This window comes from Taurulus bubalis (genome assembly GCF_910589615.1).
Source record: "Taurulus bubalis genome assembly, chromosome: 3".
NCBI classification, from domain to species: Eukaryota; Metazoa; Chordata; class Actinopteri; order Perciformes; family Cottidae; genus Taurulus; species Taurulus bubalis.
Genome location: NC_136591.1, coordinates 33,829,010 through 33,851,392, shown reverse-complemented (window position 1 = coordinate 33,851,392; position 22,383 = coordinate 33,829,010). Strand labels below are relative to the sequence as shown.

Below are 22,383 nucleotides of genomic sequence, written 5' to 3'. Positions count from 1 at the left end.
CGTCTCATCAGACAGGGGACTGTGGCATCGCCGAAGGAGCTCAGCTGAGAGGGAACAGTGGGGGGAAGAGAAGGATTAGAGAAAGCCAGCCCATATTCTGCACGGTCTTTTCTTACAAAAGCCCTGCATTCCTTGAATAATTAGATACAGCTGTATTCCTGATGATGTAGGCGTTTCATAGTAATGGAGACTAGAACTGAAAACACTACTGTCCGATGACGTAGGAGCCATTGGCGTTAAAACTTAGACCAACAGTTTTCATATTCTTAATTCTCTATAGTTCCCAAAAATAAAAATTATACCCTTCCGCCATAAAATCTTCACTTCTACATAACAGCCAAATCAGGATATCGTATTACAGCTCTGCCCGCTGTGTTACCTCAAATTCACTTCCAGAGATTGATTTCTGAGCTGGTCAGACAAGTCTAGCCACGCACACCCAGATGGCGAGACGAGCAGGCCTGGAGGTCATAAATGACCCATTACTGCAGGAACATTACTCTACAACCCCTAAACTCAACCGCTGTGCTCTACAGAAAGACAAGAGTTGGCCCGTCGTCTCTGCTCTGAACATGAGAGTAAATTCCATGACCTTAGTGGAGCTCTTGGCAAAGGCCGGCTGGAAAACCCTTTGGTAGTGATTTCAACAACGTCTAGACTGGGGTCCATTCGAATGCAGCGAGCCGTCCGGGCTGTTCATGTGTTTTCTGTTGCCTTTTAATAAACAAGGAAAGCTCGATGTTCATACATATATGAAAAAGCTGCCCGTCCTGAAGTTCATTTTTTACATCTGACACATTTCACATTCCTCTGTGGTGAACAACGAGGATGGTGGACCTGCAGCTGAGACGGAGCCATGAAGACAAGTCCGGACTAATTCATCACACTGGAGCTGCAACTGTGTCAGGAGCCAAGGATCTATTTTTACTGAGGACTGAATTAGACTTACTTGCTTCGGGCTACTTTACTAAACTCAAAGGTTACAATTTTGGTAGGTACGTTGTTGAGATAAGTGCTATTCAGAACAAGTTTATCATTAGTAGGTCTTTACACTGAGACCCGTATTTTCATGTTTCATTCATTCACCCAAATGTTTAATTATAATTTCCGTAAATGATATAATGCCATAACCAAAGAACATTTATATATGCACGTTCCAGCTTCTCAAATGTCAAGATCTGCTGCCTTTTTTTCTGTTTCAAATCATTGTAAATTGTTATATATTTGGGTTTCAAACTGTTTCGGATCCACCAAAACGAGACATTTAAAGACATGCCCTGAGAATGGCTCTTATAGACAGTGATTGGTTAATTAATGTATTAATTAGAGAAAAAATGTATCAATAAGTGGATAATGGAAAACAATTACAGTGTTTCAGCGCTACAATGAAATCCCTAAAAATAAAAAACTCTGTGTCAAAACGTAGGCAAGTTTATTTGTATAGCACATTTCAACAACGAGGCGATTCAAAGTGCTTCACATAAAACCATTAAAAGCATCAAAACATAATGCAGAGAAAACAGGATTTAAAACAGTTAAGAAAACATTAAAACAGTCAAAAAGCTAAAAATTGAATAAAAGTTGCAGTGCAGTTTAAGACAAAATGCAGTTGTGAGATGCAGCAATTGAATCTGGATCCATTAAAGGCGCTGAGGGTCTCAGCAGACCTGCAGCTTTCAGGGACCTTGTTCCAGATATGTGGAGCAGAAAAGCTGAACGCTGCTTCTCCGTGTTTAGTTCTGACTCTTGGAACAGAAAGTAGACCCGTCCCAGACGACCTGAGGGGCCGGGATGGTTCATAAGGTAGCAGCAGATCATAAACATACTCACTAAATACGCCCTAAACCATTCAGTGCTTTATAAACCAGCAGCAGGATTTTAAAGTAAATTCTTTGTTTGACAGGGAGCCAGTGCAAAGACCTCAGAACTGGAGTGATGTGATCCACTTTACTGGTCTTAGTGAGGACTCGAGCTGCAGCGTTCTGAATCAGCTGCAGCTTTCTGATTGACTTTTTACAGAGGCCTGTGAACACACCGTTACAGTAGTCAAGTCTACTGAAGATAAATGCATGGACAAGTTTCTCCAAATCCTGTTGAGACATAAGTCCTTTAACCCTTGATATATTCTTCAGGTGATAGTAGGCTGATTTCATAATTGTCTTGATATGGCTGTTCAGGTTGAGGTCTGAATCCATGACTACACCTAGATTTCTGGCTTGGTTTAAGGTTTTTAACATTAGTGATTGAAGCTGAGCGCTCACTTTCAATCGTTCGTCCTTGGGACCAAAAATAATTACTTCTGTTTTATCTTTATTTAATTGAAGAGAATTCTGGCACATCCAGTTATTGATTTCTTCAATGCATTTAGCCAGCCCTTGTATGGGACTATAGTCCCCTGGTCATATAGTTATGTAGATTTGTGTGTCATCTGCATAATTATGACAACACACTTTGTTGTTTTTCATAATCTGAGCCAGTGGAAGCATGTAGATGTTGAACAGAAGAGGCCCCAGTATTGAACCTTGGGGAACACCACATGTCATCCTAGTCAGCTCTGATGTGTAATTAGCTACACAAAGTATTGTCGGTCTAGGATTCAAACCAGTTAAGTGCTGCGCCAGAGAGTCCTACCCAGACTTTCAGTCTGTCTAGTCGTATGTCATGATCGACCGTGTCAAATGCAGCACTGAGATCCAGTAATACTAAGACTGAAGTTCTGCCACTGTCTGTGATTAAGTGGATGTCGTTGAAAACCTTAACAAGAGCAGTTTCAGTACTGTGGTGCTGATGAAAGCCGGACTGGAAGACATCAAAACAGTTATTTTCGGCCAGGAAGTTGTTCAGCTGTTGAAAAAACATTATTTTACTTAAGAATGGGAGGTTTGATATTGGTCTATAGTTTTTCAATATTTCGGGGTCTAAACTAGCCTTCTTTAGAAGTGGTTTAATAACTGCAGTTTTTAGGGCTTGTGGGAAGACACCTGAGAGAAGGGATGTGTTTACAATTTGTAAAAGATCAGCGGTCGTGCAGTGTGAAATATTTTTGAAAAAGTGTGTTGGTAGAATATCCAAGCAGCAGGAGGATGTGTTCAGATGTTGTATAATGTCTGCTAGGCTTCTTTGGTTAATTGAGTGAAATTGGGTCATGATATTTGAATGGATGTTATTTAAAGATGGGGGCAACACATATCCCATAAGTGAACGTGTTGTTTCAGAGTCGTCAGCAAATGCGAAAACTAAAACTGTAATGGAGAAGTGCTGCAGACAGCACAGAGAATCGAAACGTGTCAAGCATCAATGCAGAGGATGAAGACGGACATTAATACCCATCCCCCAGTAGTTTATGATTAATCTATTCCTTCTTTAACTGAAAGTAATCAAATTAGAAGTATATCGAATACATCTAGCCCAAACAGAACAATACATGCCATGTATGTTTTTAATTGTAAAAAAAAAAAAACCCTCAATACCCAGAAAACCACCACATAGTTCATGACCTCGTGGTCCTTTACATTAGCTGTGGCCCTGCTTTTAAGGGTCTGCTGCTCAGCTGGAGACATTACTCATCACATTGCACTTGAGTCATTTCATAAATGGCAGCACTGACAGAGTTATAATTTTGCTGTGATAAGTTATAGTATATTATCCTTTAATCAATCAGGGGAGTATTAGACGAGAGGCAAAAAGACAACGAAAGTGTGTTGTGTTGTCACTATAAAATGAAAAAGCCAAAAATCAATGCAAACTTAAATCTAGATTAGCACCGCGCCTCAGGCCTTCAGAGTACTTTAGGCTACCTCGGACTTCAAATAATTAAGTGCTGTTCAAACGCAGTAAGTAGTTATGACTCATTAATATCTGTCGCCCATTGTTCCACAGTTGTAAAAAGGTAAAAAAAAAAAAAAAAAAAGCAGAGGTCTCATTGTCAACCACCAGAAAGTGTTTCGGTTATAGGCTGCACTCATAAAAAGCATTCCTCCCTTCACAGACCTCACATTAACTGTATGCGAACTTTTCCTTCATTAAGTCTTTCCGTTTTATTAAAAAAAGAGTTTATCATGTAGCTGCGGGTGATTGGGTCTGTAGTACTTTAAATTGAAAAAAAGCCACTCCACCAAACCGTGAAGGGAATTGCAGTCTACAGTCGCCCAATATCAGTTATCGATGGTATCGATAATCCTAAATCCACGCACAAAAGTAGCCTTGTTCGCCTCCACCACGAACAGACTTGGTAGCAGTGAAGTATAAAAAAGAAAAGAAAGAAAGACGTTTACGTTACCTGTCAGAAGCGGTGCTCGCAAATCCGTCTCCCCCTCGTCACGACGGGCATTTCTTCTCGTCACAGCGGTGGTTCGAGAGAGATTATCGATACGGTTGAAAAGTTTGCTTCAGAGACGAGAAGGAGTTGGAGAGGAGAGGAGGGGAGGGAACGAGAGAGGAGAGGAGGGGAGGGAACGAGTGTGCGAGGGAGCGTCATGCGAGCGAGCGAGCGAGGAGGGGCGGCAGAGAGAGAGACTTAAAGGGGACCTAATGAAATAAGTGGCCGCTGCCCTCCTCCCACTTAGCTGGGTTAACAGGGAGGGAATACAGTTATTTGCATTTTCTTTAATATTTAATTTTCTTAAATTTAATATGTTCTGCTCTTTTATCGTATTGTATATATTGAGTATTTTCATACTTTTTGCATTTACTGTGTAACTTGCTTCTGCTACAAACAAATGTACCCCTGGGGATGAATACAGTATATCTATCTATCTATCTATCTATCTATAGTGAGTGAGATATACAGTGAGATATTGGAGTTTTAAAACTAAATTAGTTCTGGTTTGTACATGACCCCTGACTTGAGTTGAATAGGCTTTAAGCCCCCCCTCCCCGCATTAATATAATATACATTTAGCTATGTACAGATAGCTGACTATCAGCTCTTTGCATCTCATTATAATTCATATTTACATTACATTTAATTTCATTTAGCTGACGCTTTTATCCAAAGCGACTTACAATAAATAAGTAAATATTTTTAAATATTTAGCGACTGGCATTCCTCAAAAAATAAATAGAAATAACACTTTCTAAAACTAAAACAAACCCCATGTTCATGCACATCGTGTACCACAAGACAAAACAAACAAATGCAACAAAATGAGATGCTATCTAACCCCTCATTCTGTTGGATATGAACTCCGCTGCCAGTTTATTAGGTAAAGTTAACGCACTCTTATACAACGGTCTTGCAGTAAATCCTCCATTCATGAATATTGTGTTTGTTTCAGAGTTGTGGTGATTCAACTTCATGGTCATTCTGTGGTTTGTATTAGGCTGTAATATTTGAGCTAGGCGTAGCTAATAACATGAAGATGGGATGTACTCCACCTTTTAGTACAGAAACCTCGTAAATTGAACCTCACTCCAATTTTATGATTAAATAATGCACTAATGTTTCAGTCGGACATCCTCGGGGAAAACCCGTAGTTTTTGCTGTTTTTTCTCCCAGCGAATTACATCATCAACAAAAAAAAGTTACTAATGCTGTTGTCTGACAGGTGTGAAATGTCAATGGGAAAACATGCATGCATATTAGTATTCAGAGGGTGAATATGTATTACCATGTTGTCACAACAGCTGGTAATACAGCTGATCTCTGGTAGGAGAAGAAGGGAGACAAGGCTTTGCTTTTCCTTGAAGAAGTACTGCAGAGGAGTTCAATGTTGCAGAGCTTTTTGAAATTCAAAACATATTTAAAACATTGTTACTTTGCCTCCCATTTAAACAAATTAGCCGTTGTCCTAAATCAGTTAACTGGGTCTCTGCTCCATACCCATTTAAACCTGTACATTTGTATGCATGTGCAGAACGAGGTCTTTGGTTGCAAAGCAAACTCGAAAAGAAAAAAAACCCTGTGTAAGAAAATTGTAGAACATTTTATTTCATCGACAATACACTTGAACACAGAATTGAACTTTCCCTGTGTTTTCAAAAACGTAAGACCACAAATGAATCCAACATAAGGCAAATGTGCACATCAAATTTTCCAAGTCGGAGGAGAAAAGAAGAGTACAATCACGACAGGTGTATCCATAAAACAACCTGCACACACGGAAAAAGTAAAAATTCCCTTTGATGACCAATCTCTCACACACACGACAGCTATATGCTGCTTATTGTCAAAATATTCTCTCCTCTCTTGTGAGATGACGGTCATTTAAAAAGGACATTTTTTTTAAATGCTTTTGTTTGATCAGATGAGAAGATGAAAACCAGTGTCGTCTCCATGTGGTTACCATTGAGATTGGTTCGGGATGTTCAGCCCAGTTTAGCACAAAGGCTAACGAACACTAGCTAGCAGCTAGCCAAGAAGCTACCCAGGCTCCATCAAAAGTACTTCTAAGAAACACTCAACTAGTTACATGGATATGTTTTGTATCTTGTTCCTGTCGCTGCAAGGTGATCTCGTCCCTACTCGTCACGTGTTGCCACTTGGGCAGGCCTTTTGCGTCGTATCTTGAAGCAGGGGGTTAGCGTGCGGTTGACATTGTGACGCGCTGGCATTTAGGTAACAAAACTACTTGGTGAAGGTTTGGAAAAAATGGTTTGACTTAAAATAACTTTGCCTGTTACGTAACTTAGGCTGCAGGTGTGACGTGACTCAGTGGCTTAGCGGCAATGTCTGAAAAATAACACATCTTTTGTTTTTTACAAATGTCAGCCCCCTGAGTAGGAGTCCGGCATGTTTTTTTTTTTTACCCATCCACCATCCCTAACTTTCTCGCTCTAAATACTATGTCAGTTGTTCTGGATTAGTTTGTATTTCAGTTAGTTCAAAGTCTGATACGGCTTATGCAGACTCTAAAGGGCTCGTTCAAGACGCTATCAAGACGCCTCGGACCGCTCTCCGAGTGTCGGTATTTGACGCCCTGGGTGTGAGACCAGACGAAAAAAAGTATTTTTTCACTGTGTCTTTTTATGAAGTTAAAATGACCTCATCTGGGACGAGCAGCAGCTAGGTGCAGGGATCGTAGGCAAAAGGCCTGAGGCTTTTTATTAATAAAAAATGAATACAAGGAACAAAAGCATGTAACTGGAATGCATTTCTTTGAAACCAGAATGTAAGAGAAGTAACATGGAGGAATTCATGGACAAAGTTAAAGCAGTTTGACCACTTTGTTCAGATTATTCAAAAATAACGACTTGTTGGTCAGAAAGAATTACAGCGCCAACATGTAGCACCTGGAATGTCCTCCGGTGCCAGGTTCAAACCACAATCGTAATGGATGTTTTGGGCCCAATACGGAACAGAAAACATACCCAAACTTGATGTGTATGAATTCGCTTTCACAATAAGAGACTTACATTCAGACTTGATCAGAATAGACCTAATGATGCAACAACAAGTTTTGGAGTTGTTGTACGTTGTACTTTCCCCAGAGGCTAAAAGTGGTCCGGTCTTAATGCTAAACGAGGCTAAACACTTCCCGGATGTGAGGAGACGAGTATGGAATCTATTTTGGGTGACATGAGAGGAACGAGCAAACGTCCACAGAGTGTTTCCTAAATACTATGGCACAACTTGTCTATGCAAACCCACAAAATATCCATTCAGAGGTCGGCAAAGCATATCTCAATCTGGTACTGCATATTAATGAAGCACAAAGTAGTCCACGTTTTTTTTACACAATCACCCAAAGAGCACATGTCACCGTTGCACCAAAATCAAAATAATACAGAGAACATCTAGCATAGTCTTCATCATCCACTATTATTGTTATTATTATTATTAAGTGTTTCCCAAAGTTGTGTTTTTTTGAGACAGCCAACACAAAAGGACAGCACTGTGCCAGTTCTTTGGCAACAATGACCTGATTAAGATTAACACCTTCCACGAAACTGACACAGGGGAAACAGTACACCTCAGACCTAATGTTAAGGTTACTAAAATGCATACAATAAAATCATATTATAAAAAAAAGAGGACCTCACAATAACTGTGATACACAGAAATACTGACACAATGACTCCAAAAGGATTTTTGAGGGATAAACACACTGTGACCATCTGGGTACTGCTTACAGTAGAGAACTCTCTTGAGGTAATCACTTCAGGGATAAAGAGACAGTAAAATGTTCACTTTATTTTGGAAAAGTTCAAAGAAATTAGATTATTCTTTAAACAATCTACCATAGAAAATAATAAGGGCCTCACACATGAAACAATAAAAACACTACATTTCCTGTTGTTACTGTATGCAGAACCACACACACACACCATTATTCTTGTCATATTTCCACGTGTACGGTACACAAAACCACAAAACAACGTTCAAATGTAGGCGTTATTACAGAGATACTGTGGCTTACATTCACATGGTTTCTCTGAATGGGTGAGGAGTGTATGCTCCCTGTGCTCCACAGATGGCGGCGGGGTCAGGTGGGAAACTACAGGCAAAAAATGGAGGCACATTCCTCTCCTGAGGAAAAGGGGTAAGGGAGGACTTTCTTTTTTTTTCTCTTTTTTTTTTACTTTTTCCCTTTTTTTCTTCTCTTTCCTTTTTTTTTCTTCTTTCTTTTTTTTTTACGACAGACTCTCACACCTCTTCAGCAAAGAATCCGGGGGCCTGGGGTAGTAGCCGGTGGTGCAGGGCTTGTCGGGAGAAAATCTGGGGAACTTGTAATCCAGAGGGAGATCTACAAAGAGTAAAGTCAAATAGGGAACGTCAGCTGCAGCCCGCCTGAACGTTTAATGCACAACTGCTGCTGAAAAAGCAAAAGCAAAACGCTCAAGAGTAATGATTCAGTGGAAAGGCACACTTTGTTCTAGACAGAAGGTAATAATCACTCAGGCCAGAGAATGTTGGACTCATTCGTGTTTGATCTTTTATCTCCGAAGAGACAACTCTGGCATAAAACAATCATAAATAACAGGCCTGCAAACCAGAGAGAGCGAGATGATAAAGTCACAGTAAAACAAAACCCCTGTTGGGGTAATATTTCTCATTTTAATAGCATTCTGGTCACTCTAAGATTAAAAATATGTTGTTAAGTTATCACAACGAACGTTAATTTTGTGTTGACAGCAGAACCAGATTCTCTTTCGAATGGAGGTTAAGTCACAAATAAGTTGATATGTGGTTTCGCACAGGAAACAAACACCAATAACATACCAGTGCATGCATTTTGATTAAGAGGTGCGAATGCTTTGAAGTGCATCGAATTCAGCTGTTCGTGTCCCATCGCAAAGAAACGGCGGTAAACTGCCGACCGCTATAAACACCGGAACTTTGCAAACCAATTCCAACAACAGCACACAAAGGTAAACCAAAGCAGAAAAACAGGGTTGGGTTTGTTTTCATTTTCCATGTTCAGACTCAAACAAATAAGCCCAGTGTGAAAAACAGCCCCAAAGGTCACCGTTATATGGGAGACTGGTACCAATTTCCCAGAAGTGCTCTGCAGATGAGGTGGTTCATTCTAATTTTGGCTCCACATCTGCGTCTGTTAAGTGCTCGTTTCGATAATTGTGAATGTGTCTGCGTTGAAATGATGGGGAGAGCGTTTGATGTGGGAACAGAGATATTTAACTGCAAAAGGTCTAACAGGGATTGTTTTGATTTTTTTTTCTTCTGTGTTATACACCACAAGTTTCATTCTTAGTCATGTTTCTGTGCAGCATATGGGTCGGTTTACACTGACAAATAAATTCACATCACTTGGGTAAAGAAAAATAAAACATGAGTTTGGTTTTGTGTCCCGATGTTTAGAGGGCTGAGGACCATCAGTGTACAAAAATCCTCCTTGATTCACTGAACCGCATTGAAGACCACAGACTTAAGGGAGAGCAAAACCTGTATTCCTAATTTGCCTCGTTTCATAACAATGAGGAGCCTTTATGTATTTATGACCTGCTTTCAGCTCCTATTTGCAGTTGATGCTATGGTAAATAATTGTCTTCATTTTAAACTCAGACAAACCAGATAATCCTATTATTGACCCTGAGCATGTATCTGACCAGGGTGTTTATTTCGCAACATTAAAATATTAGTGTGAAACTTTTCTTCACTTTTTCGAGGCATTTCATATAGACATAGATACACTGAGCTAAGTAAGTCACTGTCCACTTTTATTAGATAGTTTACATTGACATAATTTCTACTGTCTCCCGTTTTATAACTTAATTAAATTTTTTTTTTTTTTAATTTGTATCATGTGTTTAAGTGTGAGTTTATAATGCTTATTACTGTTATTAGTATTTGGAACATGTGTCTTTTTTTGTGCTTTTTCCCCATCTCAATCAAACCACTTCAGATCTGCAACACTCTCTGTAATTTGCGCTGCCACATACCTGCTATGTGCTCGACACTGGGGATGGCCATGGTGCTGTATTTGTGGATGCTGTGGCAGCACCAGGTCAGTTTCTGGCTCTCTTCGTCCCCTCCTCCGCTTCCGTGCACGTCGACAAAGTAGGAGCCCCACTGCTTGGACGCATCGGAGGGCGACTTCATGCCCTGCTCCTGTTGAGACAGTCCACAGCACAGACTCAACTATGCAACTGTGCTGCGATACATTTGCAGACATGTGCGGACATGATAAAAGGAGGGGAGAATTCAGCCCCGAGTGAGCTCGGGGGATACGGTGAGACTTCAAACCTGTGTGCATCATCATTATTATTTTACGGAGCAATCCCCCGCTCGAGTCACCGGTAATCACTTACTCATTCAACTTGAATCCGTTTTATACACAGAAGAAGAGTTGATGAGCGGCGATCGTCGAGGCAACAGGATGTGGTGTTTAGAGAAGGATGTGATGAGACACAAACCACACAAACCAAAACGACACATCCCTGCTTTGCACAATATTAGCGAGTGGCAAAAGGAACCGTTGCATCATCTCCAGAGGATTATTCATCGTTCATTAGAAACGCATGAAAGGTTCCGCATCACGTTGTCATGGAAATCTGTAGCGAATACGTTTCTAAATGGGATATTTGAGGAAGGGCCAAGAAAACGGAACAAAGTCGGGGGTTGAGATATTTCTGAAGACGGGGGAATTTCTTTCAGCATGCTGAGGCAGAAACCCCCCTGACCTACATGTAATCCGACCCAGATGAGAGGGATCAAACTCGTCACAAAATGCACCGCTTCATGCGGCTGCCCGCCCACTCCAAAGTGCAGAGTGAGCTCATGCAATGAATACCAGGAATCGGAGCAAACAACGCAGCATCAGAGATCATGCTGATGAATGAAAAAGGCGAAGACGGGTCGAGGAAAGCTGTTTCATCGAGCTCATCACCATCGAGATTTCTTCTGGTGTCGGCATTAATGTTGACTCGTTAGTACTTTGCAGTTAGTTTTGGGTGTATGCGAGCAGTTAACATAGGCGTTGCTCTTCTTCGGACAGCTTTTTGCATTTTAGCAGAGAAAAGAAGAGAGTCCGCTCCTGAAGATGTGCCGACTCTCCTCACTGCTTGACCGTCAGGGTCACAACATCCTGCATCTGTGAGACAGAGGGCAGCGCTGGCTGCTGTTACGTCTTCATTCACAGTGACAGAGCTCCACCTATTTTGTATTGCACTCACTATAGCAAAAAATGTATGCGTTATCTTCTTTTTTTCATTTTGAGCGCGGACATTTCACTGTTTATTGGGGCGCGTTAGCGGCTGGTGTAGCCCGGAGCCTCCAGCAGAGACGAGGAGCGAGGCGCAGAGGCCTCACTGCTAAACGGAAACAGCTGCTTCAGTGAACTTACCTCAAACTTTCCCTTTTTCTCCAGCGGCTCCACTTGGGCCTCGTTGGACATCGCCGCGTCACTCTTCGGGACGCCCTCCCCCTCCATTTCCTCCACGATCATCACCGTCTCCCACTTCCCGAAGCTGCTGGCTGGGAACATGTCCGACCTCATGCTATCTCCAAAATACACCACCTGCAGGGTGTCAGGGGGGAAGAGACGGGGAGGACAGCTTGTTTACTTCCCACAGCTTTAAGTGCTGTGGTGAAGAAGTCTTATCCGAGCAGCAGTCAAAGTCAAGCTGGCATATGTCTTATGTCCCCCACCCCCCCCAGGGTGGACTAGACCAGACACGATGAGTCTGCAAAACTCATCACAACCTCTTTGACCATCACATCCCCTTTTGTCTTGCGCGTCTGGAAAGAAAAGCAAGCCAAGGCAGAGCAGGCGCGCACACACCGCTCAAAGCTTTAAATCCCATTTCAACAACCATTTGTTCCCATCCCCCTTTTTGGAAAATTTAATGAGGAGTGGAGGACTGAAATGACAAGACACAGAAGTCTGCTGACATTCTAAACACAGGATAAGAGGGCATTATAGTAAGTGAACGACCAGTTCACAGGAATACTGAACAGTTGGGACGGGGTTTAGATGTGATAAAGTTGATAGAGAATAATAAAAAAAAAATGTGTTTATGAATACTGCTTCACCTGCAGTTCTATTAAAGGATCATTCTGAGGTTTTACCTCCTTAAAGCTGCTCCAATCAATATATTTGCATTAACAATGGATCAAATGTGTCACCTGAGAGTTGTTGCTCATAGTGATGCAACCGCAGTGATATATCAATGAAAAGATATCATTTCAGTTCAAATACATCAAATATTGCATATTCAAGGGTACACCCCCATTCTAAAATGAGGCCTTCATGCCTGGATTTCATATTCTGGTTGTAGCTCGAGGCTGAAAGTTGTAATATCTCTATCTCCCCCCAACCAAAGCCAATATCCCATGTAATGAAATCTGAAGACCTGAACCTCACATTTCGGCTCACTAATGCGCGCAAAACCTAGCAGTGTGGGATTACATTCAAATGAAAATAATGTTCTTCACCACCACCTGAAATCTCTCGGAGGAACTTGACAATACGGAAGAACTCAAAGTCTTCCACAAGCGGCATCGTGCAAACCCTTTTGTAGCCGTCACAATCAAACCTCTCTGCAGGAGTCAGAGGGCCATCAAGAGGATGCACATGAGGCATTCCAGTAGCTGCGTCCCGTCCCGTCCCGTCCCTCCCCCTCGCGTCGGAGGCCGGCCCTTCCCTCGGGAAGTACATTTTGGGAGGGGGCCGCAGGAATCACATTTCCACCAGACTTTCCCAGAACGACCCACAGCTGGACCTCGTACTCTCACTTCCAAAAAAAAAAAAAAAAAGTCTGCACTTCTCGTTGCTCGGCAGTGCTGCTGCCAGAGTCATGGGATCACTTTGATAAATATTTACAGAGGCCAAGGATTCCAGCGCGGAGGCAACATGTTACAGAAGAGCCTGATTGTGCACGAGTACAGTAACATTAGACTGAACCACACTGAGCTCTGCATGAGGGAAATGCACCATGAAGGGAATCAGACTGCAGGACGCTTCTCCTCCAAACACAATATGACACCAACCCAAGCATGACTTGCTATGCCACAACGCAGCCGTGGTTACACCTGTCTTTCCTTTTGTGATTGGATGCGCCAGGTCTGACCTCAGCTGTGTGTATGTGTGTGTGTATTACACTTCAGTGTAACCTGGCTGATCGGACAGTGATCGGATGTATTTTGTGGTTAATTTCCTATAAATTCACAACAATAAAAGTCCCTTTAGCTCCGCTAATTCAGTGGCAAACACATTTTTCTGTACAGTCCTTTTATTTTTCATATTTAAAGTAGCAAAATCAGGAAATGTTGGGTTTTCATCATCAGTAACTCAACAGGACTCAGGCAATGGGTCCCAGCTGGGCGGTTTTCTTCCTCTATTAGCCTTTTCTCTTCTTGGGAGAGGAACTCCCGTAGGGTGAGGGGTGATGATGGAGACCTAAGTTTGATAAATTGTCTTGATTGCGCCCACATGATGTCCACACCTCACTGAGATCCGAACACAACGCGAGCCAGGCCCCGTCGGCATGTGGTCTGGCTGATCGGATCCTAATGCGAGCAGACTCTGATCATGGAGCTCACAGACTTGACAGGTAATGCGTCCTGGCGTGATCGGATGACAACGGTTGCATTGACAAGACAAGTGTAACTACGGCCTTAGTGTCATCAAAATCAAACTGTAAGGCGTTGACATTTACTGAATGGATTCAAATCAACTCCAATGTACCGTTTTTCCTCAAATAAACACCGGGGACTTTATTTACTTTAACTGCAGAAGATAACAGGCTTTTTTTTTTAAGCAGATACACACACACACACACACACACATACATATATACATATGTTACATTAGGATGCAGTAAAGTGAGTGTAAGCTTCCTGCTCAAAGACACTTACACACAATAGGATCCGGGGATCGAACCTAACCTTGTGGTTAAAGGACAACCTGCTCCTCCCGCAGCCGCCCTGCACCGCTACATCTACCACCGCCAATGAATTGTGGGGCGTTTACGAGTTGTCGCTGTCCATTAACAAGGGGTGCTGAATTAATGTTGCCATGGCATATCGTGACGGGAGGAAAGGGGCAGGTATGTGGTCCTTGGCCCGTGGATCCCCGTCCCGTCACAACTCTTTTAGACCAACTTGGGCACTGGGCTGTTAAGATAAAAACTCTGTTGGTCTGAAACTGGCTTTGGCCAGGTGTAAGATAAAAATCCCATCACAATCCCAGAGTAAACAGCAGTAATACGGCGTCACACACTAATCGACCAGAAATGTGCGCTTTCACATATTTGCTTTGCCAACTCAGTGCGTCGCCATATGATGTCACATTGTGGTCGTCCGGTGTTGTAGATTAAAGGAGGAGCTTGCATTTTGTCACGTGGACTACTGCAGCTTTAAGGTGATATGCAGCGTGGGCCTTCCCTTATCAGCTCATCACTCAGAGTAGCACTTAAAGCCAGAGCCGGGCCCAGGTAAACAGAGCTGCAGGCATGCAGAGGGGCCTTAATGAGCCCATTGTGCGGCACACTGTGTGGGGCCTGCAGGTACAGGGAGAGGAGCGGGACGGGGACGAGGGGGGTCATTTAGCCAAATTTTCAGGCCCGAAAAGTTGTGAAAGATTCTGCCAACAGAATGAGATCATTAAACGTGTTTTCAATGCAGATCAGACCAGGCAGAATAAGGGTGATCTACCGACCACGTTTTGAGAACATTTGCAAAAGGTTGACGTTTCATCGTAACTTTAAGATCCTTTGACTTTTACATTACATTTAGCTGACGCTTTTATCCAAAGCGACTTACAATAAGTGTATTTCAACCAAAGAACAATTTATTCAATAAAGTTAAACCACAAAGTGCTATCAGTAAGTGCCATTTAAGTGCTACTAAAGTGCTAATACGGCGCTACCTTCCTTATTCAAGGTATAATCGAAAAAGACGTGTTTTTAGTTAGCACTTGGTGTACCAAGTAGGACCAACAGAAACGACACAGGACATTTTCTTAACTAGACAGTACACTTTGAGGATAACTCATTTATCTTGACTGTCCAACTCCTTTTCAAAACCGCTATGACTCACTGGGAGAGGGCAATATCCTGGACTTAACTATCAAAAAAAAATCTTCAACCCGTTAAACAAAACATCAACCCCCTTTTCCATTGGCATGCTAAAAGAATTTCACGTTCGACTGCGATAGCCCTGAATCCAAACTCCTCTGTCCCCCACTAAAAAAGAGACACCTCAGAACAATAACAGCTCCCCGGATCGGGTCCCAATCTCCACGCTCGTGGCCCGTCAGCTTCCACCGTGACCCCCATCAGTTTTGAGCACCGTGCCGAGAGAGGATTGAATGGATCTATTCAGCCCACCTGCATGGAGTCCTGTCAGGTGAAAGTGGAGAGAACTGAAAACACAGAGCGCCTCAGGTCACCCCAGAGGAGTGTTTAAAGCAGCTATAAGTGCAGGTTGACACTGAATTCCACAGGAGCTTTCTCCACGTGGCTGGGGAACAGAGGGGGCATTGAGCAGAGGGCCGGGAGGAGCCAGGGATGTGGACGATGACGAGCGCTGCTGGCTGAACTTCGGCTCGGGCTGATGCAGCTCCGCCTTTATTATTTGGTCCAGCGGGAAACTACCACAAGCTTCATACGGTTTTCAAACATCACTATTACCAGAAATGTTACCCGCGTCAAACCCCCTGGCATGGAAGCGAACGTGAGTTTTAGATGAGGAGTGGTTGGAAGTGGATGAAGGTATCTCTGATGCGTTATTTCATCAGAAAATGTCGTATTCAGAAACTACTAAATCTGGTTCGGACTGTGGAGAAACACCCATTTTATCCCAGACGTAGGGCGCTTTCACAAGCCAACATTGGGTTTGTTTTTCTCAAACTATAATCGCACCCTGCTGCAGAACAAAAGCGCACTTCCAAGCGAGCCAGAGTCCGGGTCAACTGCAGTGAGAACATAGACCGTTGAGATGGAAACAGGTAAACTGCAGGTTGACATGAGTGCAAGAGGACCTGAACTTCCGCTATGGTCCAACGTTTGCTTGACATCTGGGATGTATGGAACATACGGAATCTGCACCCAAAAAATGAAGCCATTGATAAAGTCATTTGAGATAAACATACAGCAGGTCAGTGCCGGGACAAAGTGAAAATACTTCAGCAGCGGCATTTCAAAGTCCTCTATTCGCTGCAAAAGAACTGGCAGATAAATTGACTACTGTTGCTCGCCCCTCAGCAAATTAATACATTTAAAACTAGACTAAATACTTAAAGTCCTATGGGGAAGATAAACACAAAGAAATTGAGCCATCACTCAATTCTTATTTTGTAGTATCCATTGTTTTGTACTTCAGAGGAAAAAAAAAGGGATGAACTACCGTCAAGAATAAAAGTGACTCCTTTGAAATGAATTACTATGAACTTGAATCTAAAAATCATATATTGTAATGGCCTTGCACTGCATTCATCCATCACATGCACAGATCATCTCCCAGTATCAAATAGCAGTAAAATTACAGCCCTCTGCATTCTCCCATCACATGTGTAGCCACACTATTGCTGACACCACTGCACTGAGCCAAAAGGACGACATGCTCTCAGGTCAATTGTGATCACATTAATGGAGCGAATAGATTTGATAGTGTTCATAATGATATTTCAGTTCACCAACAGAAAGTTGCGTACAGCAAAAGCACGCAGTTTGCAACTAAACTTTCTGCTGGATAGTTAGCGTTTACCATGTGTCAGTTTTATGTTGTTGTTGTTTTTTTCCGTCACACGACAATATGTGTCTCGTCTTAAGAGACACGCTTGTTCGTTCTCATTTCAAAAGTGAGTAGCTTAGATGATTTCACTTTTGGAAACTTTTTTCTTCTACACGCATAAGCATTTGGTACAGTACTCCTCCTTCAGCTCCCTCCGGACCACTGCAGCATTTGATAGATTATCCCCGCGGACGCGGCATTCCAGTGTGGGACAGCGAGCTTCCCCTCCCTGCATGAAGCCACCAGCCAAGTAGCTTTCACTACACTGTCTAATGTGAGCTTTTGTGGCTGGCTCAAATTCAGACCGCCGAGGGGCACACATGATTCAGCTTCTTTTTTTTGTGTGTGTGTATGTGTGTGTGTAGGTATAATCACTACAACATTGTGTGTGCTTGTAGTTGGACTCTGTGGTGTCGTGCCCTGTCTTCGCCTGATTTATTAAATGTGTCTATGAGCACGACAAAATGACATTGCCGGGGGGTTTATCTGTTATTTGTTAGTCTTTGCTTTTGCTTTTTCTGACACTCGTATGCCTGAAGACATGCCGCATTACTAACCCAACAAGCACATGGAAACTATTATCTCACAAAGCTGCTGTGGCATATTTTATAAGTGAGTGTTTTTCATTTTGAACCATGGGTGTATTTCTTTGACCTTCTGTTTTGGCCCATCTCAAAACGTGAAATAAAAATGTATATTGCTTTTTATTACATGTAAACGGAGCCAGAAAGTAGAGCTGAACGAATCTGGACGCACCCTTGGCCCGTCGCTCTGGCATCCCAGCGTAAATTGGCACTCACTTTTGGGCAATTTCACAAAACTCTAAATTTGTGTAAAACCTGTGTTGCCTTCAGGGCCGTGTTTTGTCAAGGATCTGGTGACACGATACATATGATACATCTTTGTGTGTAAACTATTCAGAAAAAAAACAACATAATTTTGAGATAGTCAATATGTATAAATATTTTCTTTCGCCCTAGTTCAGCTTTCCCTATTGAGCTTTATTGTGAAGCTGCCAGGTCCCCAGATCAGTTTAATCACAACTGATAGGAATGATGAGTAGAATAAAGCTTACCTCAACATAATGACTCTAAAAAGTTATTTAGCTTTTATCAAGCTGAGTTCTCTACCCTACCAGAGAGGTAAAGAAAAAAGAGCTCTTTGATCCATGTGGAAACCAACTCCAAGAATGGACTGCATTGTATCTGAGAGGTATGAGGGGACTTGGCTGCACCATGTGGATGTTTCATCAGTGGGCTCTCAGTGTGCTGGCACACAGCAGCCCCGTCGACAGTCATGCCAAGGGCCACGTTCCTCCTCTCCATCACACTAGTGTGAATCTCCCTGAGCTGATTTATCGCGAGGCCCTCATCTTATTCAGCCTCTGCCAAAAAAAAAAAAGTTGGAGTTGGAAGTTGGAGTCAACCTCAAAGCGAGCCGGAGATGTTTGCTCAACCAAAAAGGTCCGACCGCTCGCTCCTGTATCTGTGCAAGACAAGATGGCGGGGCCTACCTTGGGCTCTGGCTTGCCCGTCATGGTCTTGACCAGCTCGTGGAGGTGCGGCCAGTTGCCCTGGGAGTACCAGCCGGGTTTGTCCAGCGACGGCAGCCCCTCGCTCTCCTCCACGTCGTTCACTGCGGATAGAGGACAGGGAGTCAGACACCACAGTTGGACCAAACCGCCGGCAGCTACATGACCGGCACCAAACCTCGACAGCTAAACCTCGCCGCACTCACCAGCAGGCCCACGAGGAGACAGAGTGGCAGAGGCAGCGAGTGAACTATGCTCCAAATACTCCCAGCAAAGTGTTCGGTCTGCTCTCCACGAGGTAAATATCAGCATCTTGCATTTCAAATAAGCAGCATTTTGCATTTCAGTAGCGTTATATCTCTGCCAGTGATATTAGCTAACGTTATAGCAAGGGGGGGAAAAGCAACAGATTAAAGGTTTGATGATTGATACGATTTTTATCGGAAATTCCACTGACAAAAAAAGAGCTGTACAAACCCTGAAACCATCATTTCATTTTAGCCAGGGCACTCTCAAGAGAAGATCTCTGTTGAACGAAATAATGACAAACCATCATCATAATGAAACCTCACACATAATGAGAACACGAGGCGTAATTGAAGTGACTTTGATTTTGAGTATTTAGTTGATTTTGAGAAGTCACGCACCATACAAAAGATATCCGAGCTGTATTCCAGCAGCCATCGCCACGACTCAGCAGAACAGCGGAGACTGGTCCGCCTCAGTCCAACCCCCACTTCACGCCACGTGTCAGACGGGAACACTTCCAAAACCTCACGATTACCCTCTGAAAATGTCATTCTGAGCTCACGCAGCTCATGAATAGTGACTGAGGATTTTCCACTTGATGGCCACACGTTTTATGCTTGCTTCGGAGAAAAAAAGTAGCTCGGTGAAGAGTCCTGAAAGGTCCAACTGAGAATACAAGAGCAGTTCCTTCTCGTGTTCCTGTTGTGCATTTAAATTACTGCACCGTTACTGTATCATACACGACAGTGATAGAGTATAATACAACTCGTGTTTTATCATGTTGCAGCTTGTTTCCAAATGGACTCATTCAAGTTGAATACCAGAGTGAAAAGAGGCCACAGGCATGCTGGCGGTTCTGTGAGGCCGTGTTAAGGCACAGCAGCGCTTTGTGCTACATGCGAATATCAGCATGCAGATATGCTTACTGTGAAAACGTAAACAGCAATGTAAACCATTTTTCAATGCATATGCAATAATAATATTATTCCTATTTTCAGCCCTTACATAGACTCTCACTCGTTACCTGACCCATTATGAAAACATAAACAACGCACCTGAATTCAACACTGATTGTATCTGCATGTGTGCCAATCAATCAATGTGTAGCTGTCAAACATAAGCTGTGGCTACAATCCTTCCTCGGGGAAAAACACTAGTGACGGCCATCCAAAACAGATGAGAGCTTTCGATCCACGGACCCCACAGCTGGTCTTATTAGAACATTCCACGATGAGCGTTTTACATGCAATAATATACTAAGCGCTGAGAAAATTGCCCCTATACCAATTTCACAACTATAACCCAATCAAGTCGGTGTGGACCAAAGTGGTGGACTGAGCGACTGAAACTGCCATCCATAGAGAGCTGCCACTAGTGTGGCTAATAAAGGTAAAACCTGGAATAACTGCTGTTTCTTTAAATAAAAATAATCCCGTATGACCGACTAGAAGTGTGTGAATGTGTCTGTATCTGCAGAGGCCTGTATTTTCTGATTTTGCTGTGTTCGAGACGCGCTTTCAACCTCCTGCATGACTTCAGGTTGCAAAGTGCCGAACAAGCCACGAGCGCTGCATACTTTCTGAAGGTGGTGTACATGAAGAGTAGGTGACAGATTTAGTGTTGGTACTAGGATGTCAGCGGTGCTTAGATACCATCATTCACCACGAGCAAACAGAAGCGGCTTTTGGCTGCAGGCTGACTTGCCTTTACATTAATTTGTTTTCAACAGGTCAGTCTTCCCTTCCACTGACCAGACTTGGCATCGCACTCAAAATAATTAATGCAGCTCTAATCCAGAGTTATACAGTGCAGACTGTATTCACACAACCGCTACACTATATGGCCTCAAACTGCTAAAAAGAGAGAGTTGAACCGTGAACTCCCGAGATGGAAAATAAATGGTCATTTATTAACATCGACCACGTCTCAGGACCGCAGGAGACACGGCCAATACGAGCTGACACGACAAGGATAAATTAAACTTGCCTAATTGAAATACATTCTTTTGTCTCGTACATTAGATAACCAAACTGACTGGTTTTGTTTCCGGTTCACAACCTCTACTTCTTTTTAGGTTCTGACTAAACTACACTGTTGCTGAGTTTATATGCTCCACAGCAGTTGATGGAAATGAGTCTAATTTGCTTTTATTTTTTTTTATGCAACATTTCAAAAGTTAAATCCACAGTCAACATCCAGCAAGTCAGACTAATGAGATGATGACCGGAAAGCAAGCATATCACCATTTTAAAACAGATAATTTAATCTAATAAATTAGTCTAATAAGTAGTGCCATTATAATTATTTGATTAGATTTCATTATCCGTCACTTGTGGCTGAGGTTACATCTTTCAGTAATTTCACAAACTTTCTGTCCTAATGTTTTGAGGTTATTTACTGGATTGTTTCTTTTAACTTGAAGTCAGTGGAGGGATGACAGCCAGGAACAGTGGGTTATCTTTGACGCTGGCACAGATGTCTGCAGGCGCTCCGTATTATCTGGATTGGGAGGGTCTGGTTTGTAGGAGCACTAACTAACCGCGTATTTCAAAGGGAAAGTCAGAGAACACTGAGATAAGACCAGAAACAGACAGGGAAATCTGTGCGGCAATTCCACATGCAATTAACATAATTACAACAAAAACTGTTGGCAGAATTTGCATTTTGACTTTGCTCAGGCACGGCTTCCAAAAACACAGTGGCTCTATTTTTGTCTCTGCAAAATATGGCTTCCCTATTAAATTGCTTAATTTAATTGTAATATTTTTTTTTAATATTTAATTGTAATACTCAGCCCGAGAAAACAGTTGTATAATGGCTTCCATTGCTCTGACAGAGTCTGACAAAAAAACTAAACACTGATGATGTCATCAGCATTATCTTGGCTGAAGCTGGCAGACTTCAAATGTTTAATCGTTACAATATGGTGGCTTGGAGTTTAAAACGTGGGCCTCTACTGAGCTTGAAGGCTCTACCATAGGCTGTATATGAGAGGTGGACTTAGTCTATGTGACGTCCCCCATTGGCTTGTGGACTACGGTTTTGAAAACTCCGAACAACGTGGCAACCTGTCAATCACAAAGTAGCACCGCCCTAAAGCATACCCTGCTTTATGGTCTATTTTACTCTAAATGAACCATCATCTACTAAATGAACATCATGCTGTAATGAAGAACACTTGAAACTAGAGATTGAGAGCATAAACTCATAATTACAATGTTTACTGAGGTAATAAATCAAGTCAGAAGTAGAGTAATCTTCTCATAGACTTCTATACAATTAGACTTCTTTTTGCAACCAGAAAAATCGCCCCCTGCTGGCCAGTACAAATAATGCAAGTACAAGGCCCTCCAGGATTGGCTTCAAAGGCAAGGTTGCTGCCTGGGTGTAAAACCAGGAGACACTTTTGAGTTGCATTATGGGAGTTTTAGGGTTGAAGTCTGCAGCTTAATTCTTGTTTTAATCTGTCTCT

General features: G+C 42.5%; 1 protein-coding gene across 1 annotated transcript in view; it reads right to left on the bottom strand.

Moving 5' to 3' along the window:
* Nucleotides 1-8,279: 8,279 nt before the first annotated feature.
* nt5dc1 (5'-nucleotidase domain containing 1) overlaps nt 8,280-22,383 on the bottom strand; it is a 50,867-nt gene continuing 36,763 nt past the window's right edge. Inside the window, exons 9-12 of the mRNA XM_079215033.1 lie at nt 18,645-18,766; nt 11,742-11,915; nt 10,339-10,507; nt 8,280-8,684 (exon numbers count right to left, since the gene is read on the bottom strand). Coding sequence (XP_079071159.1) covers nt 8,572-8,684; nt 10,339-10,507; nt 11,742-11,915; nt 18,645-18,766 — 578 coding nt within the window. The 3' untranslated portion in view covers nt 8,280-8,571. The remainder of the gene's footprint in view (nt 8,685-10,338; nt 10,508-11,741; nt 11,916-18,644; nt 18,767-22,383) is intronic.